This window comes from Pan paniscus, chromosome 4, assembly GCF_029289425.2.
Source record: "Pan paniscus chromosome 4, NHGRI_mPanPan1-v2.0_pri, whole genome shotgun sequence".
Lineage (NCBI taxonomy): Eukaryota > Metazoa > Chordata > Mammalia > Primates > Hominidae > Pan > Pan paniscus.
In genome coordinates, this window is record NC_073253.2 from 133,185,084 (window position 1) to 133,202,864 (window position 17,781).

Below are 17,781 nucleotides of genomic sequence, written 5' to 3' on the forward strand. Positions count from 1 at the left end.
GTTAACTTACCACAAATGGTGTCTGCTGTATCTCTGAAACTGCTGCTATGTTACAGAAATAAATTTCTTTGTTGTTTAAACCAATTTAAGTTGGGGTTTTTGGTTACAACCAAAAGTCTCCTAAATGATTCAGAGGTAAATTGCTGAGGCCCAAGTTGGGTCTTGTATCTAGCTTTTCCTAGGTAACAAACCACCTCCAAGTGTAGTGGCTTACAATAAATATTTCTCATGTGTTTACAGAGTTCAGTTGATCCAGCTGGGCTTGACTGATCTCTGTTAGGCTTGCCAATATAGCTGCCATTTGGCAGGACCCACACATGCATCTTTGAGTTGGTTCTGCTCTACATGTATCTCATCCGTCTTCTGGGTCCAAGTTAGCCCAAGCATGTCTTTCTCATGGCAGTTGTAGAGGTCCCAAAGAGCAAGTTCTAATGTACAAACTCATTTCAAGTTTCTGCTTGCATCATATTTGTTAACATCCCATTGGCCAAAGAAATTCATGTGTTTGAGTCCAGCATCAAGGGCTGGGGCAGTACACCCTCTCCTGGGTGACAGGCCAGGCAAAAAGATGTGAAGAACTATAGCTATTTTTGCAATATACTACAGGCTCTAACATTTCTGGGATGCTGGCTGCTATTACACATTGAAATTTAAATTGTTCATTCTTGAGACAAAAATTGGTAACTTAATAAAGAAGCCATTCTGAAAGGAAACCAACAGATTTTAATGATCTGATTACAGGAGGAAATTATCGAGACTAAATGATAGCTCTTTGTAGCTGCAGAAAGACAAGAAATCAGACTACATATTCTTAAACATATAAAACTAACATATTGTATGTAATCTACATGTTCCTAAATAAATTTTGAAATAATAAAACAATGTGATGTTACTTTTCCACATTGACAGTAGAACTACATTTTTAATTTTTTTATTTTTAATTTAATTTAATTTTTGAGATGGAGTCTAGCTTGTTGCCCAGGCTGGAGTACAGTGGCATGATCTCAGCTCACTGCAACCTCTGCTTCCTGGGTTCAAGTGATTCTACTGCCTCAACCTCCTGAGTATCTGGGATTACAGGCATGTACCACCACACCCAGCTACTTTTTGTATTTTAGTAGAGACAGGGTTTCGCCATGTTGGCCAGGCTGGTTTCGAACTCCTGACCTCAGGCGATCCACCCGCCTCGGCCTCCCAAAGTGCTGGGATTACAGACGTGAGCCACCCCGCCCAGCCTACGTTGTATTTATTTTAAACCTTATGATTTTAATCTCAGCACAAGCATGAACAAATTAAAAACCCTATTAAGGGTTTATACCTCCTTCATTGGTGGGTTCAGATATGAGGGCTTCGGATGTTTTTTAAATTCAATATATAGTTGATCTTCAAACAACATGGGAGTCAGAATCAAGCACTAGCAAAGGATTTGCTCTAGAATCAAACACTTAGCAAAGGATTACCATGATTGGATCTGCCTGGGGATTTAATCAGCTTCCACTAAGTGATCTGGGGATGGGCGAAAGACTGAATTCAATTAAGATTCTGTTAGAAAAAATGGAATAATGACTGCTAAAGAGGCAAACAACAGTGTCTACTATACACCATCTAATACTATGCCATAAAAAGAATGCGATCATATCCTTTGCAGGGACATGGATGGAGCTGAAGGCCATCATCCTTAGCAAACTAACACAGGAACAGAAAACCAAATACTGCATGTTCTCATAAGTGGGAACTAAATAATGAGAACACATGGACAGAAAAGGGGGAACAACAGACACTGGGGCCTACTTGATGGAGGAGGGTGGGAAGGAAGAGGTTCAGAAAAAAAACTGTCAGGAAGTACGCTTAGTACCCAGGTGAAAAAATAATCTGTACACCAAACCCTCAAGTCACAAGTTTACCTATATAACAAACCTGCACATGCACCCCTGAACCTAAAATAAAAGTTAAAAAAAATTTACTTTAAATCAGTGAGCCATTTTTCTCTCGTAAGTCTTACATTTTTTCCTGAATGGAATATGGAATTGGAGTTTAGGGGATTTTGCTCCCCGTGCAACAGGGAGAGTGAAACACACCATGGCCTTTAAAATATGTAAAAATGAATAAAACAAATAAACTGCCTTAAGCAGCCAATGGATATTATACCTTTTATTTTAAAGTTCTCTCAGAAAATCAGAGCTTTTTACCAGCTTCATTCACCCTTCCCAACAGTCCTGATCAGGATAACGTGAAGAGTACAAATTATTTTTATGTCCTAAACAAGAATGGAAGCATTGAGGTAACTGGCTTTAAGTCACATGAAGAAGCCCTTGTAATGTCAGATTAAGTCCAGATTTCCTCTCTGAAAGTTTTATGCTTATTCTGTTACCTTTTAAAATGTTATTTTTTAGAAACTTCAGCAGACTTTGAAACTGTTAACTGGCGTATCTAATCAGTAGTTGTGTAGATGCATATTACTTACACCTTATCCGTTTATTTTAGTTTTTGTACAATTATCAGGCAAACTAAACAGAGTATTAATTTTTCCTTTTTTGATTAGTCTACACTTCAGATCATAATATTGAGTTTCCTTCACTTCACTCACTGCCTAGTATGTGTAAGATGTAAGTTTTATTTGTTAACTAAGGTTTTGTTTTTGTTGTTTTGGGAGCACCTTATAAGAGTACCAACATTTGCTAATATCTTTAGTAGGAATAATTAAATTGTAATATTGTGATAGAAATGCTGGTTCCTCAAATTGCCACCAATTCTTAATTATCAGAAGTTGTGGAGAACACCAGAGATACAGTGAACCTCAAAATCTTTTTATATGTAGTGTTGAATTTAATTTTTATACTTCTGTTTGCATATAGATCTTTGTATCCGCATCCAACAGAAAACATTTGCTTTAGTAGAATATGTGACCTTGACATTTAGAAGCAAGAAGCATTTCTGATAATCTAAAGAGGGAGAATATATGTCCTCCCTCTGAAGTATTCAAAAATTATGTACATTGCGGAAGAGTTTTAACTAATAACAGTAACTAACAGTATAGCATTTTCTTGAACATATCATTCTCCTATGGACATAAATTGTATTCCCAGTTATGAACAAGCAAGATGAACACAAAATAGAATGAATGTCTGAAAAAAAAAATCACAACTTGCTTTCTCATTTACATTGGTCTTTGACCACTGTGAATATTCAGGTATAGAAAAAGTGGAGCCACTATGAAATAGGTAAATCTAGAAGATGTTTAAATTGAACCCATTTCCCCAAGGAAAAATATTTTATTAAAAAAAACTGATTATCATTAAAGCATACATAATCATTGATTGAAAATTTCACATTAAGTACTGAAATATAAATGCTTGAAATGAACAGTTGCTTTCACAAACCTGATTTTACAGATTGGTGGCAGAATTCCCTGCAACTGGAGGAATACTTACTTCATGGCAGTTTTACTCTGTGAAGCTCCTCAGATATGTTAGCTACTATGACTATTTTATTGCTTCCTGTGAAATCACATTCTGTATTTTTCTTTTTGTCTTCACAACACAAGAAGTCAAAAAAATAAAAGAATTTAAGTCTGCCTATTTCAAAAGTATTTGGAACTGGCTAGAATTGCTACTTTTGCTGGTGAGTATATATTCATGTGTATGGTTGAAGGGGATCACATCTGAACCTACCAATGAAGGAGGTGTAAAAAGACAGAATCTTCTATTCATCCAGGACTTATTTTGAAAGCTACAAGTATCAAACATAAAATGAACTGGGAATAGTACTACTAATGGGTGCCTTCAAAAGGGAGAGATCTATTTTTTTCTGATTTGGTCCTTGGGAGGGTCAGCGTAAACCTACAGGGAAAGGTGATTCCAGAAATATTACGCTTTAATGTGCACAGTAGGCCTCCCTACCCCCACTTAAAAAATGTATTACTTACAGGGCCTTGAGTTTCACCAGTCACGGGTCTTTAGGGGCAAGGTTGTTTAAAATAATCTATGTTGCCTAAATCTGTTTTCCTTCTCATAATAAATTTTGAAAAAATAGACAAAAGACAAGGCTAAGCAGAATACTGACAGGGGTGAGCAGCCAGAGGGGACCTTATGGGTCCAGAGGGCACCAGGTTTGGGGAAATAGTCCCTGAAAGAAACACCAAAGACCATCAGTTCTAGTCAATGAAATGCACTGAAATAAACAGAGATTTAGGCAGGCCGACACAAATGTTAAGAGCTTGGTCTTAGGAACAAAGAACCAATGTTTCTGGCTTATACAATCTGATCTTTCACCCTTATTGGCCCTTAATTATAGCCAATCAAGTATTTAAGCCTTGTTTCCCAAAAACAGATTGAAGGTTTCTGAGAGTCAGAAAGCATGCCACCTACCTCTCTGGTAACTCCACTAATATCTTACAAAGGACATAACATTAAATGTTTATTTGAGCATTTCAGGCAAGAAAAGTCAAAGGAAAATTTTCATGTCAGTTATAAAACTCTGATAGCTAAAACAACCTGGTTCTGAAATACTCTTTTAAAGGGTTGTTAAAAGGTTCCAGAAGGTTTTATTTTTTGTAATTGTAAATTGTTTCTTGTAGTGCTACATGGTAGAAAATGTTTAGCTTTTAAGTATTATGTAGAGCAAAAATCCTTACGGCCTCAGAGTTACATAATCATTTTATACATTTGTGCTTTATGACGCAAAGAAACAAAGATTTAGATAGGTTAGGATGGCCAACCAATTAATATTTTTCAACTTTATAATAATTAGTGCTACCTTAAACTTGTATAAGTTGAGGGTAATTTCCATTTATGTAAAAGCATATGTCCTATCTTTCCTTCCCTCTTTGTTAAACTTTTGATGAACTTTTTTTGTGTTTCCTCATAGGCTGTAAGATATTTAGAGGTAGAGATATTCTCTAATTTAACCCTTCTTATTTTCCCATTTAGTTGTGTTTTGTGGCTGTTTCCTTCAACACATACTATAATGTACAAATTTTTCTCTTACTGGGACAGCTGTTGAAAAGTACTGAAAAATATTCAGATTTCTATTTTCTTGCATGCTGGCACATTTATTACAATAATATGATTGCTATTACCATCTTTTTTGCATGGATAAAGGTATTTATATTTTATTATATTACATAATACAAGCAGTGTAATAGCATAATGAAAAATTAAACTAAAAAGCCATGGGGAAAAAAGATTTTTTCAACTATTAAGTAATTTTAAAAGTAGTTTGGGCCAGCACAGTGGCTCACACCTGTACTCCTAGCACTTTGGAAGGCCAAGGCAGGTAGATTCTTGGCCCCAGGAGTTTGAGACCAGCCTGGGAAATCCTATCTCTACAAAAAGTATCAAAAAAATATTAACTGGGTGTGGTGGTGCACGCCTGTAGTTCCAGCTACTCTGGAGGCTGAGGTGGGAGGATCCCTTGAGCCCGTGAAGTGGAGGTTACAGTGAGCTGTAATCCCCCACTGCACTCCAGCCTGGATGACAGAAAAAAAAGAAGTTGGCCAGGCACGGTGGCTCACGCCTGTAATCCCAGCATTTTGGGAGGCTGAGGTGGACGGATCACCTGAGCTCAGGAGATTGAGACCAGCCTGGCCAACATGGTGAAATCCTGTCTCTACTAAAAATACAAAAAATACTAGCCGGGCATGGTGGCACGTGCCTGTAATCCCAGCTACTAGGGAGGCTGAGGCAGGAGAATCACTTGAACCTAGGGGGCAGAGGTTGCAGTGAGCCGAGATCGTGCCACAGCACTCCAGTCTGGGTGACAGAGTGAGACTCTATCTCAAAAAAAAAACAAAAAAACAAAAAACAGAAGTTTGGCCTTGTAATGATTGCTGGGAAATCCTCAAACACCCATGATTATCATTAAATATCTCCTTTAATTCGAAGCAGAATTCTTCTGAAATTAATTTATTCTAAGTAATTTCATCTTTGATATTCTCCTATTTCAATTAACTTTGTTCTTTTTCAGATATTCAAATTCATAAGCTTTAACAAGACAATGTCTCAGCTGTCATCAACCTTGTCCCGTTGTATTAAAGACATAGTAGGATTTGCCATCATGTTTTTTATAATATTCTTTGCTTATGCCCAGTTAGGATTTCTTGTTTTTGGATCACAAGTTGATGACTTTTCCACTTTTCAGAATTCCATGTAAGCTCTTAGTATAAATGTAATTATATCTTCTATATTTTCTTACAAAAAAATTGGAAAGGTCTAACCTTCTATGATAAGTAGTAATATAAGCTTTAATATATTTAAACTTAGTTTGATATTTTCTTTTTCTTTTTCTTTTTTTGGAGACAGGGTCTCATAGCTCACTGAAGCCTCAGACTTCTGGACTCAAGCTATCCTCAGCCTCCCAAGTAGCTAGGACTACAGGTGTGCACCACCATGATTGGTTGATTACATTTTTATTATTTTTTGTAGAGAAGGGGTCTCACCATGTTGGCCAGGGTGGTTTTAAACTTCTGGGTTCAAGTGAACCTCCTGCCTCGGCCTCCCAAAATGCTGGGATTACAGGCATGAGCCACCAGCCTGGCTGATATTTTCACTGATGGCTAAATATCTGTCACATTCAAATTAGGATTTGGCATTGAAGGAGCCAAATGGGTGACGGTGTCCATTTTTAAGGTGTTAATAGGTCAAGTTAGAAAAATAATTTTTCATTGGAAGTGATAATTTTACCTAAGATAATAGAAATTGTCCCCCATGTCTCTGTGGTGTTTATTCTCTGGACAAAAGAAATTTTTTTTTTTTTTTTTTTTTTCGAGACAGGGTCTCCACTCTGTCACCCAGGCTGGACTACACTGGCGTTATCACAGCTCATTGCATCCTAAAACTCCTGGGCTCAAGCAGTCCTCCCACCTCAGCCTCCCAAGTAGCTGGGTGTGCCACCACATCCAGCCAATTTTTGTATTTTTTGTAGAGATAAGGTTCAGCCATGTTGCCCAGGCTGGTCTTGAACTCCTGAGTTCAAGTGATCCTCCTGCCTCGGCCTTTCAAAAGTGCTGGGATTACAGATGTGAGCCACCACACCCAGCCAAAAGAAATCTTAAGTGTTTTCTTTAGAGGGATCCATCTTAATATTTTTATTGATATTGACCTGATCGTCCTTTGCTAATCTGCCAAACATGTATTTTTAAAATAGCTTTAGGCTGGGTGCCATGGCACCTATAATCCCAGCATTAGGGAGGCCAAGATGGGAGAATCACTGAGGCCAGGAGTTCAAGACCAACCTGGGCAACATAGCAAGACTGCGTTTCTACAAAAAAACAAAAAACAACTAGCTGGATGTGGTGGCATATGCTTGTATTCCTAACTACTCAGGACACTGAGGCAGGAGGATCACTTGAGCCTGGGAGTTTGAGGTTACAGTGACCTATGATCACACCACTGCACTCCAGCATGGGCAACAGAGTGAAACCCCATCTCTAAAACAATAATAATAATAATAATAAAACTTGGTAATAATTGGCATTGAATACAGATGTAATAATTTACAGAGCCTAGGAAATTTGTCTTACCGTGGGTAGTGAAGAGGAAAGGGAAGTATAAAGCACAGAACAGGTAGAGAACTTTGAAATGGGTTAATGAGAGGACGTCTGTTTTTGGTAATGATATGTTAGGTTATTCAGATCAATCTCCTCTTGAGGACAATTTTAAAAGCTGGATGGGCCAGGTGCGATGGTTCGCGCCTGTAATGCCAGCACTTTGGGAGGCCGAGGCGGGTGGATCACCTGAGGTCAGGAGCTCAAGACCAGCCTGGCCAACATGGCGAAACCCCGTCTCTACTAAAAAAAAAATACAAAAAGATTAGCTGGGTGTGGTGGTGTATGCCTGTAATCCCAGCTACTCAGGAGGCTGAGGCAGGAGAATCCTTTAACCCGAGAGGCAGAGGTTGCAGTGAGCCAAGATCGTGCCACTGCACTCCAGCCTGGGCGACAGAATGAGACTCTGTCTCAAAAAAAAAAAGAAAAACAAAAAAAAAAGCTGGATGACATAGAAAACAATGAAGAATTAATAAGAGAGTGAGTAATAACTGGGCCAAAGTCAGAAGGCAACAACCCAGAGAAGTAAGCCCAGCACCCAAAGCTATTTGCCCTGAAGGCATTTTTAAGCCCCTTTTTCAATATTTTTATGGTGATAAAATATATATAACATCAAATTTACCATTTAAACCACTTCTAAGTGTACAGTTCAGTGATATTAAGTACATTCATATTGTGCAACCATCACCACCATCTATCTCCAAATCTCTTCATCTTGGAAAATAAAAACTCTATACCAATTAAACAATAACTCCCTATTTTCCCCTTCCCTGGCCCCTGTCAGCCACCATTTTACTTTTTGTCTCTATGATTTTGATTACTCTAGGTACCACCTGTAAGTGGAATCATATATTATTTGTCTTTTTGTGACTGGATTACTTCACTTAGCACAAATGCCCTTAAGTTTCATCCATGTTGTAGCATGTAGTCGGAATTTCCTTCCTTAGAAAGGCTGAATAATATTCCATTATATGTATATTCCACATTTTGCCTATTCATTCATCTGCCAATACACACTTGGGTTGGTTCCACATTTTAGCTATTGTGAATAACAGTGCTGTGAACATGGATGTATAAATATCTCTTCAAGACCCTCCTTTCAGTTCCTTTGGTTATATACCCAGAAGTAGAATTGCTGGATCATATGATCTATTTCCCCCTCCAGACTTATTAAGGTATAATTAAAATTATATATATTTATGCTATATGGTGTGATGTTTTGATACATGTATACATTGTGAAATGATTAAATCAGGCTGTTTTACATATCCATCACCTCTCATATTTATCATTTTTGTGGTAAGAACATTTAAGATCTACTTCCTTAGCAATTTTCAAGTATACATTATTAACTATAGTCACCATGCTATACAGTAGATCTCCAGAATTTATTCTGTCTAACTGAAATTTTACACCCATTGACATACATCTCTCAACTCCCCTTGAACTCCACCTCTCCAACCCTTAGCAATTACTGTTCTACCCTCTGCTTCTATGACTTCAACTTTTTCAGACTCCACATATAAGTGAGATCATGCAATATTTGTCCTTCTGTGCCTTGCTTATTTCACTTAATATGATGGTCCTCCAATTTCATCCTTGTTGCAAATGACAGTATTTCCTCCTTTTCAAAGATTGAATAGTGTTCCATTGTTTATATATGCCACATTTTCTTTATCCATTTAACCATTAAAAGACATGTAGGTTGATTCCATGTCTCAGCTATTGTAAACAATGCTGCAGTGACATGGGAGGGCAGATATTTCTTTCACATACTGATTTTATTTCCTGTAGATACATATACCAAGAAGTGGATTGCTGGATCATATGTTAGTCCTATTTTTAATTTTCTGAGGAGTATCAATACTGTTTGGCATAGAGGCTATACCATTTTACATTCCCACCAACAGTGTATGAAGTTTTCTTTTTGTCTCCATCCTTGATAACACTTGTTATCTTTTTGATGAGAGCCATTCTAACAGGTGTGAGGTGATATCTCATTTTGTTTTGGTTTGGTTTGAGATGGAGTCTTGCTCTGTTGCCCAGGCTGGAGTGCAGTGGCATGATCTCGGCTCACTGTAACCTCCTCTTCCTAGGTTCAAGTGATTCTCCCACCTTAGCCTCCCAAGTAGCTGGCATTACAGGCATGCACCACCACGCCTGGCTAATTTTTGTATTTTTAGTAGAGATGGGGTTTTACCATGTTAGCCAGGCTGGTCTCGAACTCCTGACCTCAAGTGATCCACCTGCCTCTGTCTCCCAAAGTGCTGGGATTACAGGTGTGAGCCACCGTGCCTGGCCTAACTTGCATTTTCCTGATGATTAGTGATGTTGACCATTTTTTCATATATCTATTGGCCATTTGTGTGTCTTCTTTTGAGAAATGTCTATTCAGGTCCTTTGTCCATTTTTAAATTGGATTATTTGTTTTCTTTCTTTCTTTCTTTCTTTTTTTTTTTTTTTTTTTGAGATGGAGTTTTGCTTTTGTTGCCCAGGCTGGAGTGCAATGGTGAGATCTCAGCTCACTGCAACCTCCGCCTCCCAGGTTCAAGTGATTCTCCTGGTTCAGCCTCCCAAGTAGCTGGCATTACAGGCACGCACCACCACGCCCGGCTAGTTTTGTATTTTTAGTGGAGACGGGGTTTCTCCATGTTGGTCAGGCTGGTCTCAAACTCCCGGCCTTCATTTTTGTGTTTTTTTAGTGGAGATGGGGTTTCACCATGTTGGCCAGGCTGGTCTGGAACTCCTGACCTCAGGTGATCCACCTGCCTCAACCTCCCAAAGTGCTGGGATTAAAGGTGTGAGCCACCGCACCCAGCCTTCTTTTTTCTTTTCTTTTTTTTTTTTAGACAGTCTCACTCTGTTGCCCAAGGTGGAGTGCAGTGGCATGATCTCAGCTCACTGCAGCCTCAACCTCCCAGGTTCAAGCAATCCTCCCACCTCAGCCTCCTGAGTAGCTGGGACTACAGGTGCATGCCACCACACCCAGCTGATTTTTTAAAAATTTTTGAAGAGACAGGATCTCATTTTGTTGCCCAGGCTGGTCTTGAACTCCTAGCCTCAAGCAATCTCCAACCTTGGACTCCCAAAGTGCTGGGATACAGCTGTGAGTCACTGTGCCCAGCCATGGCTAATTTTTTTTTTTTTTTTTTTTTTTTTTTGAGATGGAGTCTCACTCTGTCGCCCAGGCTCTGAAATGCAATGGTGCCATCTCAGCTCACTGCAACCTCCACCTCCCAGGTTCAAGCGATTCTCCTGCCTCAGCCTCCAGAGTAGCTGGAACTATAGGCACATGCCACCACACCCAGCTAATTTTTGTATTTTTAGTAGAGTTGGGGTTTTGGCCATGGCTAATTTTTTAAATGTATTTTTTAATTTTTATTTTTAGAAACTAGGTCTCACTATGTTGTTCAGGCTGGTTTTGAACTCCTGGCCTCAAGCAATCCTCTCACCTCAGCCTCTCAAGTAGCTGGGATTAAAGGCGTGAGGAGGCACTGTGCCCAGCTTTTCTTTCTTTTTTCTTTTCCTTTTTTTTTTTTTTTCCCGATGAGGTCTTGCTCTGTCACTCAGGCTGGAGTGCAATGGTGTGATCCCGACTCACTGCAGCCTCCACCTCCCAGGTTCAAGCAATCCTACCACCTCATTTTCTCAAGTAGCAGAGATTACAGTCATGCACCACCACACTTGGCTTTTTTTTTTTTTTTTTTTTTTTTTGATAGAGACAAGGTTTCGCCATGTTGCCAGGCTGGTCACGAACTCCTGGGCTCAAGAGACTCATCCATCTTGGCCTCCCAAAGTGCTGGGATTACAGGCATGAGCCACCAACCCAGCCTGAAATTGCTTTCTTGATTTCTTTTTTGAATAGATCATCATTACAGGTTGAGCATTCCAAGTCTGAAAACCACAAATTTGAAATGCTCCAAAATTCAAAACTTTTTGAGTGCTGATATGACACTCAAAGAAATGCGCATTGGAGCATTCTGGATTTCAAATTTTCAGCTTTGGAATGCTCAACCAGTAAATATAATTCAAATATTCCAAAATCTAAAAAAAATCCCAAATCGAAACACTTCTGGTTCCAAGCATATCAGATAAGGTATCCTCAACCTGTAATGTATAAAAATGCTACTGTGTGTATCTTGCAACTTAATTCATTTATTCTAATAGTTTTTTGGTGGAATCTTTAAGGGTTTCTATAAATAAGGTCATATCATCTGCAAAGAAAGACAATTACTGCTTCCTTTCCAGTGTGGGTGCCTTTATTTCTTTTTCTTGCCTATTGCTCTGGCTAGGACTTTCAATACTGTATTGAATAGAAGTGGCAAGAGAGGGCATTCTTGTCTTGTTCTTGATCTTAGAAGAAAAGCTTTCAATTTTTAACCATTGAGTATGATGTTAGCTGTGGGTCTCAGATATAATGGCCTTTATTATGTTAAGGGACATTCTTTCTACACCTGATTTGTTTATAGTTTTTATCCTGAAAATATGTTGATTATCAAAATTTTTTCTGCTTCTATTAAGATAATCATATGGTTTTTATCCTTCATTTTTTAAATGTGTATCACATTTATTGATTTGTGTATGTTGAACCATCCTTGCATTGTAGGGATAAATCTCACTTGTTCGTGGTATATGATCCCTTTAATATGCTGTTCAATTTGACTTGCTAGTATTTATTAAGGATTTTTGCATCTATCTTCATTAGGTATATTGGCCTGTAATTTTCTTTTCCTGTACTGTCTTTGTCTGGCTTAGGTTTCAGGGTAATGATAGCCACGTAAAATGAGTTTGGAAGCATTCCCTTCTCTTCCATTTTTGGAAGAGTTCAAAGATTGGCATTAATTCTCTTCTTTTCTTGTACTTTCTCTGACTTTGGTTTCAGGGTAATGCTGGCCATGTAAAATGAGTTTGGAAGCATTCCCTTCTCTTCCATTTTTGGAAGAGTTTGAAGATTGGCATTAATTCTTTAAATGTTTGTAGAATTTACCAGTGAAGCCAGATCCTTGGCTATTCTTTGTTGGGAAGTTTTTAATTTTAAATTTTAATTTTTATTTATTTATTTTTATTTTTTATTTGAGATGGAGTCTCACTCTGTCGCCCAGGCTGGAGTGCAGTGGCGCAATCTCAGCTCACTGCAACCTCTGCCTCCCAGATTCAAGCAATTCTCCTGCCTCAGCCTCCTGAGTAGCTGGGATTACAGGCGTGCGCCACCATGCCCGGCTAATTTTTGTATTTTTAGTAGACGGGGTTTCACCATGTTGGTCAAGCTGGTATCGAACTCCTGACCTCGTGATCTACCCTTGGCCTTGGCCTCCCAAAGGGGAGGTTTTTTATTGATGTCACAAAATTACATCTTTGTTCATTGTGTCCAAAAACAAACTGAAAAATTTTAATGCATTAGTCTCTTAAATTATGTAGAAAACAAAAATGAAGTTGCAAACTGTTGTTATAATAATACTAGCTTTTATAATTGCTCATGTATTTACCTTTACTAAGAACTGTGTTCCTTCATATGGCTTTATTATCTAGTGTTCTTTCATTTAAACTTGTAGGATTCCTTTTAGAACTTCTTGTAGGATAGATCTAGTGATAATAAACTCCTTCAGTTTTTGTTGATCTTGGAATGTCTTCATTTCTCCCTCACCAAATATGTATACATATATATATATTTTTTCTTTTTTCTTTTTTTTTAAGAGATGGAGGTCTTACTATGTTGCCAAGGCTGGTCTCAAACTTCTGGGCTCCAGTGATCCACCCACCTTGGCGTCCCAAAGTGCTGGGATCACAGGCATGAGTCATCATGCCCAGCTCATTTCTCCCTCACTTTTTTTTTTGAGACGGAGTCTCACTCTGTCGCCCAGGCTGGAGTGCAGTGGCACGATCTCAGCTCACCACAACCTCTGACTCCCAGGTTCAAGCAATTCTCCTGCCTCAGTTTCCCAAGTAGCTAGGATTACAGGTGTGCACCATCATACCCAGCTAATTTTTTATATTTTTGGTAGAGATGAAGTTTCATCATGTTGGCCAGGCTGGTCTCAACCACCATGCCCGGCCTCTCCCTCACTTTTGAAGGAGAGTTTTGCCAGATATAAGATTCTTAATTGCCACTTTTCTTCTTCTTTTTTTTTTTTTTGAGACAGAGTATTGCGCTTTCACTCAGGCTGGAGTACAGTGGTGTGATCTCAGCTCACCGCAGCCTCAATTTCCAAGGTTCAAGTGATTCTCGTGCCTCAGCCTCCCAAGTAGCTAGAGTTACAGATGCGCACCACCACACCCGGCTAATTTTTGTATTTTTAGTAGAGGCGGGGTTTTGCCATGTTAACCAGGCTGGTCTCGAATTCCTAACCCTGTGATCCACCACCTTGGCCTCCCAAAGTGCGGGGATTACAGGCGTGAGCCACTGAGCCTGGCTGCCACCTTTTTTTTTCTTTTAGCACTTTGAATATATCATTGCACTGCCTTGTAGTCTTCAAAGTTTCTGATGAGAAATATGCTGATAATCTTCTTGAGGATTCCTTGTATGTGATGAGCTGTCTAGATTCTCTGTCTTTTGCTTTTGAGTTTGACTATAATGTGTTTTGGTGTGGCTGTCTTTGAGTTCATTCTATTGGAGTTCACTGAGCTCCTTGGATGTTTAAATTCACATTGTTCATCAAACTTGGGAAGTTTTTGGCCATCATTTCTTCAAATAATCTCTCTGCACCTTTCTCTTTCTCTTATCCTTTCGGAACTTCCATAATGTGTATGTTGGTCTACTTGATGGTGTCCTGCAGGTCTCTTGGTATCTGTTCACTTTTCTTTTCTTTTCTTTTTTTTTTTTTTTGAGATGGGAATCTCACTCTGTCTCACCCAGGCTGGAGTGCAGTGGTGGGATCTTAGCTTACTGCAGACTCTGCCTGTTGGGTTCAAGCAATTCTCCTGTCTCAGTCTCCTGAGTAGCTGGGAATACAGGCGTGTGCCACCACACCCAGCTAATTTTGTATTTTTAGTAGAGTCTGGGTTTCACCATGTTGGCCAGGCTGGTCTGGAACTCCTGCCCTCAGGTGATCCACCTGTCTTGGACTCCTAAAGTGCTGGGATTACAGGCATGAGCCACCCAGCCCTGTTCACTTTTCTTCTTTTTTCTGTTTCTCAGACTCAATAATGTCAATTATCCTATCTTCAAGTTCATTGATTCTTTTTTCTGCCTGCTCAAATCTTCCTTTGAATCTCTTTAGTAAATTTCTCATTTTGGTTATTATTTTTCCATCTTATATTTTTTTGTTTCTTTTTAGGTTTTCTCTTTATTGATATTTCCATTTTGTTCATGTTTTCTTATTTTATCCATGTTTTCCTTTAGTTCTTTCAGCATCTTTAAGACAGTTAAAGTCTTTGTAGTAGGTCACCATCTGGTCTTTCTCAGAGAGCGTATCTACTAGCATGCATTTTTCTTGTTTTTGTTTTTTCCACTGAATGGCTCATATTTCCATTTCTTTGTGTATCTGGTGATTTTTTGGTGAATTTTTAGATTCAAACTTTGTATGTCTTGTGATTTTGTGATTTTTAAAAAATTCAAACCAGGCTGGGTGTGGTGGCTCACATTTTGGAGCCATTGCACTTTGGGAGCCTCCTAGCACTTTGGGAGGCCAAGGCAAGTGGATCACTTGGGCCCAGCAGTTTGAGACCAGTCTGGGAAACTAAGGGAGACCATGTCTGTACAAAAAATAAAAAATAATAAAAATTCAAACCAGACATTTGAATCTAATAATGTGATAATTTTGAAAATCAGATTCTTCCCCTTGCCCAGGGTTTGCCATTTTTTGTTCTTATTTTTTATTTTTATAGTCTGGCTCCATGCCAAGGATCACCCTGAGTTGTGCACTTAAGGTCTTCTCAGGTTTTCCTCAGCCTATGCCTTTCCCTGGACATGCACAATGACTTTTTAACTTACCCTTGATATGGAGTTGGTTTTGAATGTCCTATTCTTTAATGTCTGGATCCCAAAAAAGGAAAAGAGAAGAATAAAGTGAGAGGTAGGGGAAGGATAACAGCCCTTTAAATCCCAAGGACATTACTTCAGCTGAAGGACGATGGTCTTGCAACAATGGAGGAGATGCAACAATGGCTGCCCACCTCAGTGTCTGCATCCCCACGATCAGAAGCAGCAATCAGCAATCACCACATAGATCCCCAATATTTGAAAGACATAGTATTTATTCCCCACATGGCTCCCATAAGCTACATGCAAGCTGCTTCACAAACATGTGCATGGATCCCAGCCATGAGGCTAATGAGTAGGGGATGCATAGCTATTGAGATAAAAGCTGAAATTGTCCAAAATTAACTGCAATTTACTGTCCAAGCCTTTCCCTGGAAGTTGCAGGCCTTCTTCAATAGACTCTAGAGTTCCAAAGTAGTATATCTGACAGATTCTGCCCATGTAATTGTTGTCTAGATGGGGACAGGGGAGAAATAAGTTTCCCATGGTTCTCTTCCACCTTCCAAGAATCTTTTTTTTTTTTTTTTTTTCCTGATCCAGACGAAATAGTTGAGAAACTGTGTTGCTGGCCATCTCTCAGGAAGGAGACAGAGGCAAGGTCCAGGGCCTGCACAATGTGTGTGTGTGTGTGTGTGTGTGCGTGTGTGTGTGTGTGTGTGTGTAGGGAGAGGACTATCTAGTCACCTTTCTATACATCAAGCAGGGAGCCTGAATTGCTACACCCTCAAGTTAAAGATGAATCTCTTGTAGTGACCCAATCAATGACTTCAAGAGAGAGACTGGAAAGTCTTATTAATGACAAATGGCATGTTCTTTTGAAACACGCTTTTAGTTATTTTAATTCAATAAGGGAGAACTCGATCTAAAGTTAACAGGGCCATCAAAAAGTTACAAAACAGTATTTTCATTCAATATAACCCTGTATGTTGAGGCGTCATGGTGCTTTTAGCTTGCAAAAAAGAAACAAAATAGATAAACTAAGCTCCAATTAAGAAAAGAGACACTGTATTTGGAGCCTCCAGTTTCTATGAGATTCTAACCATTCAGTAAATGCTTCAGTTTTTGTCATTCTCACTATTACAGAGCAGAAGTATCTTAACACTTTCCTAACAGAAAAGGGCTGAATGGAAGCTTTGGTTACTAAGCTAACATCTGGAGAGGAGAAAAGAATGAGAATGGTTCCTTCATCTTTTTTTTTTTTTCCCAACTCAAAGATGAAAGATCATGGCAGAAACACTAAAACAGAACCTCTTATTCTCCTATGCCAGAAAAAATATTTGATTTGTGGTGAGACTTTCCACCAATTCCTTCCAATTCAGTATTTTCTCTATCTTATGTAGGAAAGCATTACAAACCAGTATTAAAAGCAAGATAAATACTTTAGGTATGATTTGGTCAGGTCTCAGCTAGGTACCGTGGATGGAATCTCAGATAACTCTGAGTCCTAGGACTTCATGTAGCCCATTTCTTTGAATGCTTTTTCTTCCTTCATTAAAGCTTTTTGCTCCTTTTATGTGATTGGCAAAAGCAATAAGGGACAAGCAGCCTTTCTCCCTTTTCACTGACCAATTACGCAGTTATCAACATACGATTAAACATTTCTTTCCACGTGCCTGTAATTCCAGCACTTTGGGAGCCCAAGGCGGGTGGATCACCTAAGGTCAGGAATTTGAGACCAACCTGGTCAACGTGGTAAAATCCTGTCTCTACTAAAAATACAAAAATTAGCCAGGCATGGTGGCATGTGCCTGTCATCCCAGCTACTCAAGAGAGGCTGATGAGGCAGGAGAATTGCTTGAACCGGGAAGATGGAGGTTGCAGTGAGCCAAGATCCCACCACTGCACTCCAGTCTGCGTGATAAGAGTGAAACACCGTCTCAAAAAAATTATTTTTTCCAAATTTCCTCATAAAGAACACACACACATAATTTAAACTGATATTCCTGATACGTCTAGTGAGACCACTGCAAGTTAATAATGAGAAAATAAAATAAGATTTTCAAGTTAGAAAATTCTAATTCTACTTGTTACTACTGTGCTACTCAAAGTCTTAATTTCTTCATTTTCCATCTTTAAAATTAGAAAAAGGAAGGTTTGAAATATTTTAAGTGGTATTTCATATCAAACCAGGCTATCAAAGAGGGTAAAATAGGGCCGGGCACAGTGGCTCACGCTTGTAATCCCAGCACTTTGGGAGGTTAAGGCAGGTGGATCATGAGGTCAGGAGTTCGAGACCAGCCTGGACAAGATGGTGAAACCC

General features: G+C 39.0%; 1 protein-coding gene across 17 annotated transcripts in view; it reads left to right on the forward strand.

Annotated features, from left to right (window-relative positions):
- PKD2L2 (polycystin 2 like 2, transient receptor potential cation channel) overlaps positions 1–17,781 on the forward strand; it is a 53,725-nt gene that overhangs the window by 13,611 nt on the left and 22,333 nt on the right. For 13 of the 17 annotated variants that reach the window (XM_055112966.1, XM_055112964.1, XM_055112965.1 and 10 more), the window contains 3 exons: positions 3,393–3,621; positions 4,929–5,099; positions 5,965–6,146. In XM_055112966.1, the coding sequence (XP_054968941.1) occupies positions 3,393–3,621; positions 4,929–5,099; positions 5,965–6,146 (582 nt within the window). The remainder of the gene's footprint in view (positions 1–3,392; positions 3,622–4,928; positions 5,100–5,964; positions 6,147–17,781) is intronic. The other 4 variants (XM_055112973.1, XM_055112974.1, XM_034960564.2 and 1 more) reach the window with 2 other exon arrangements.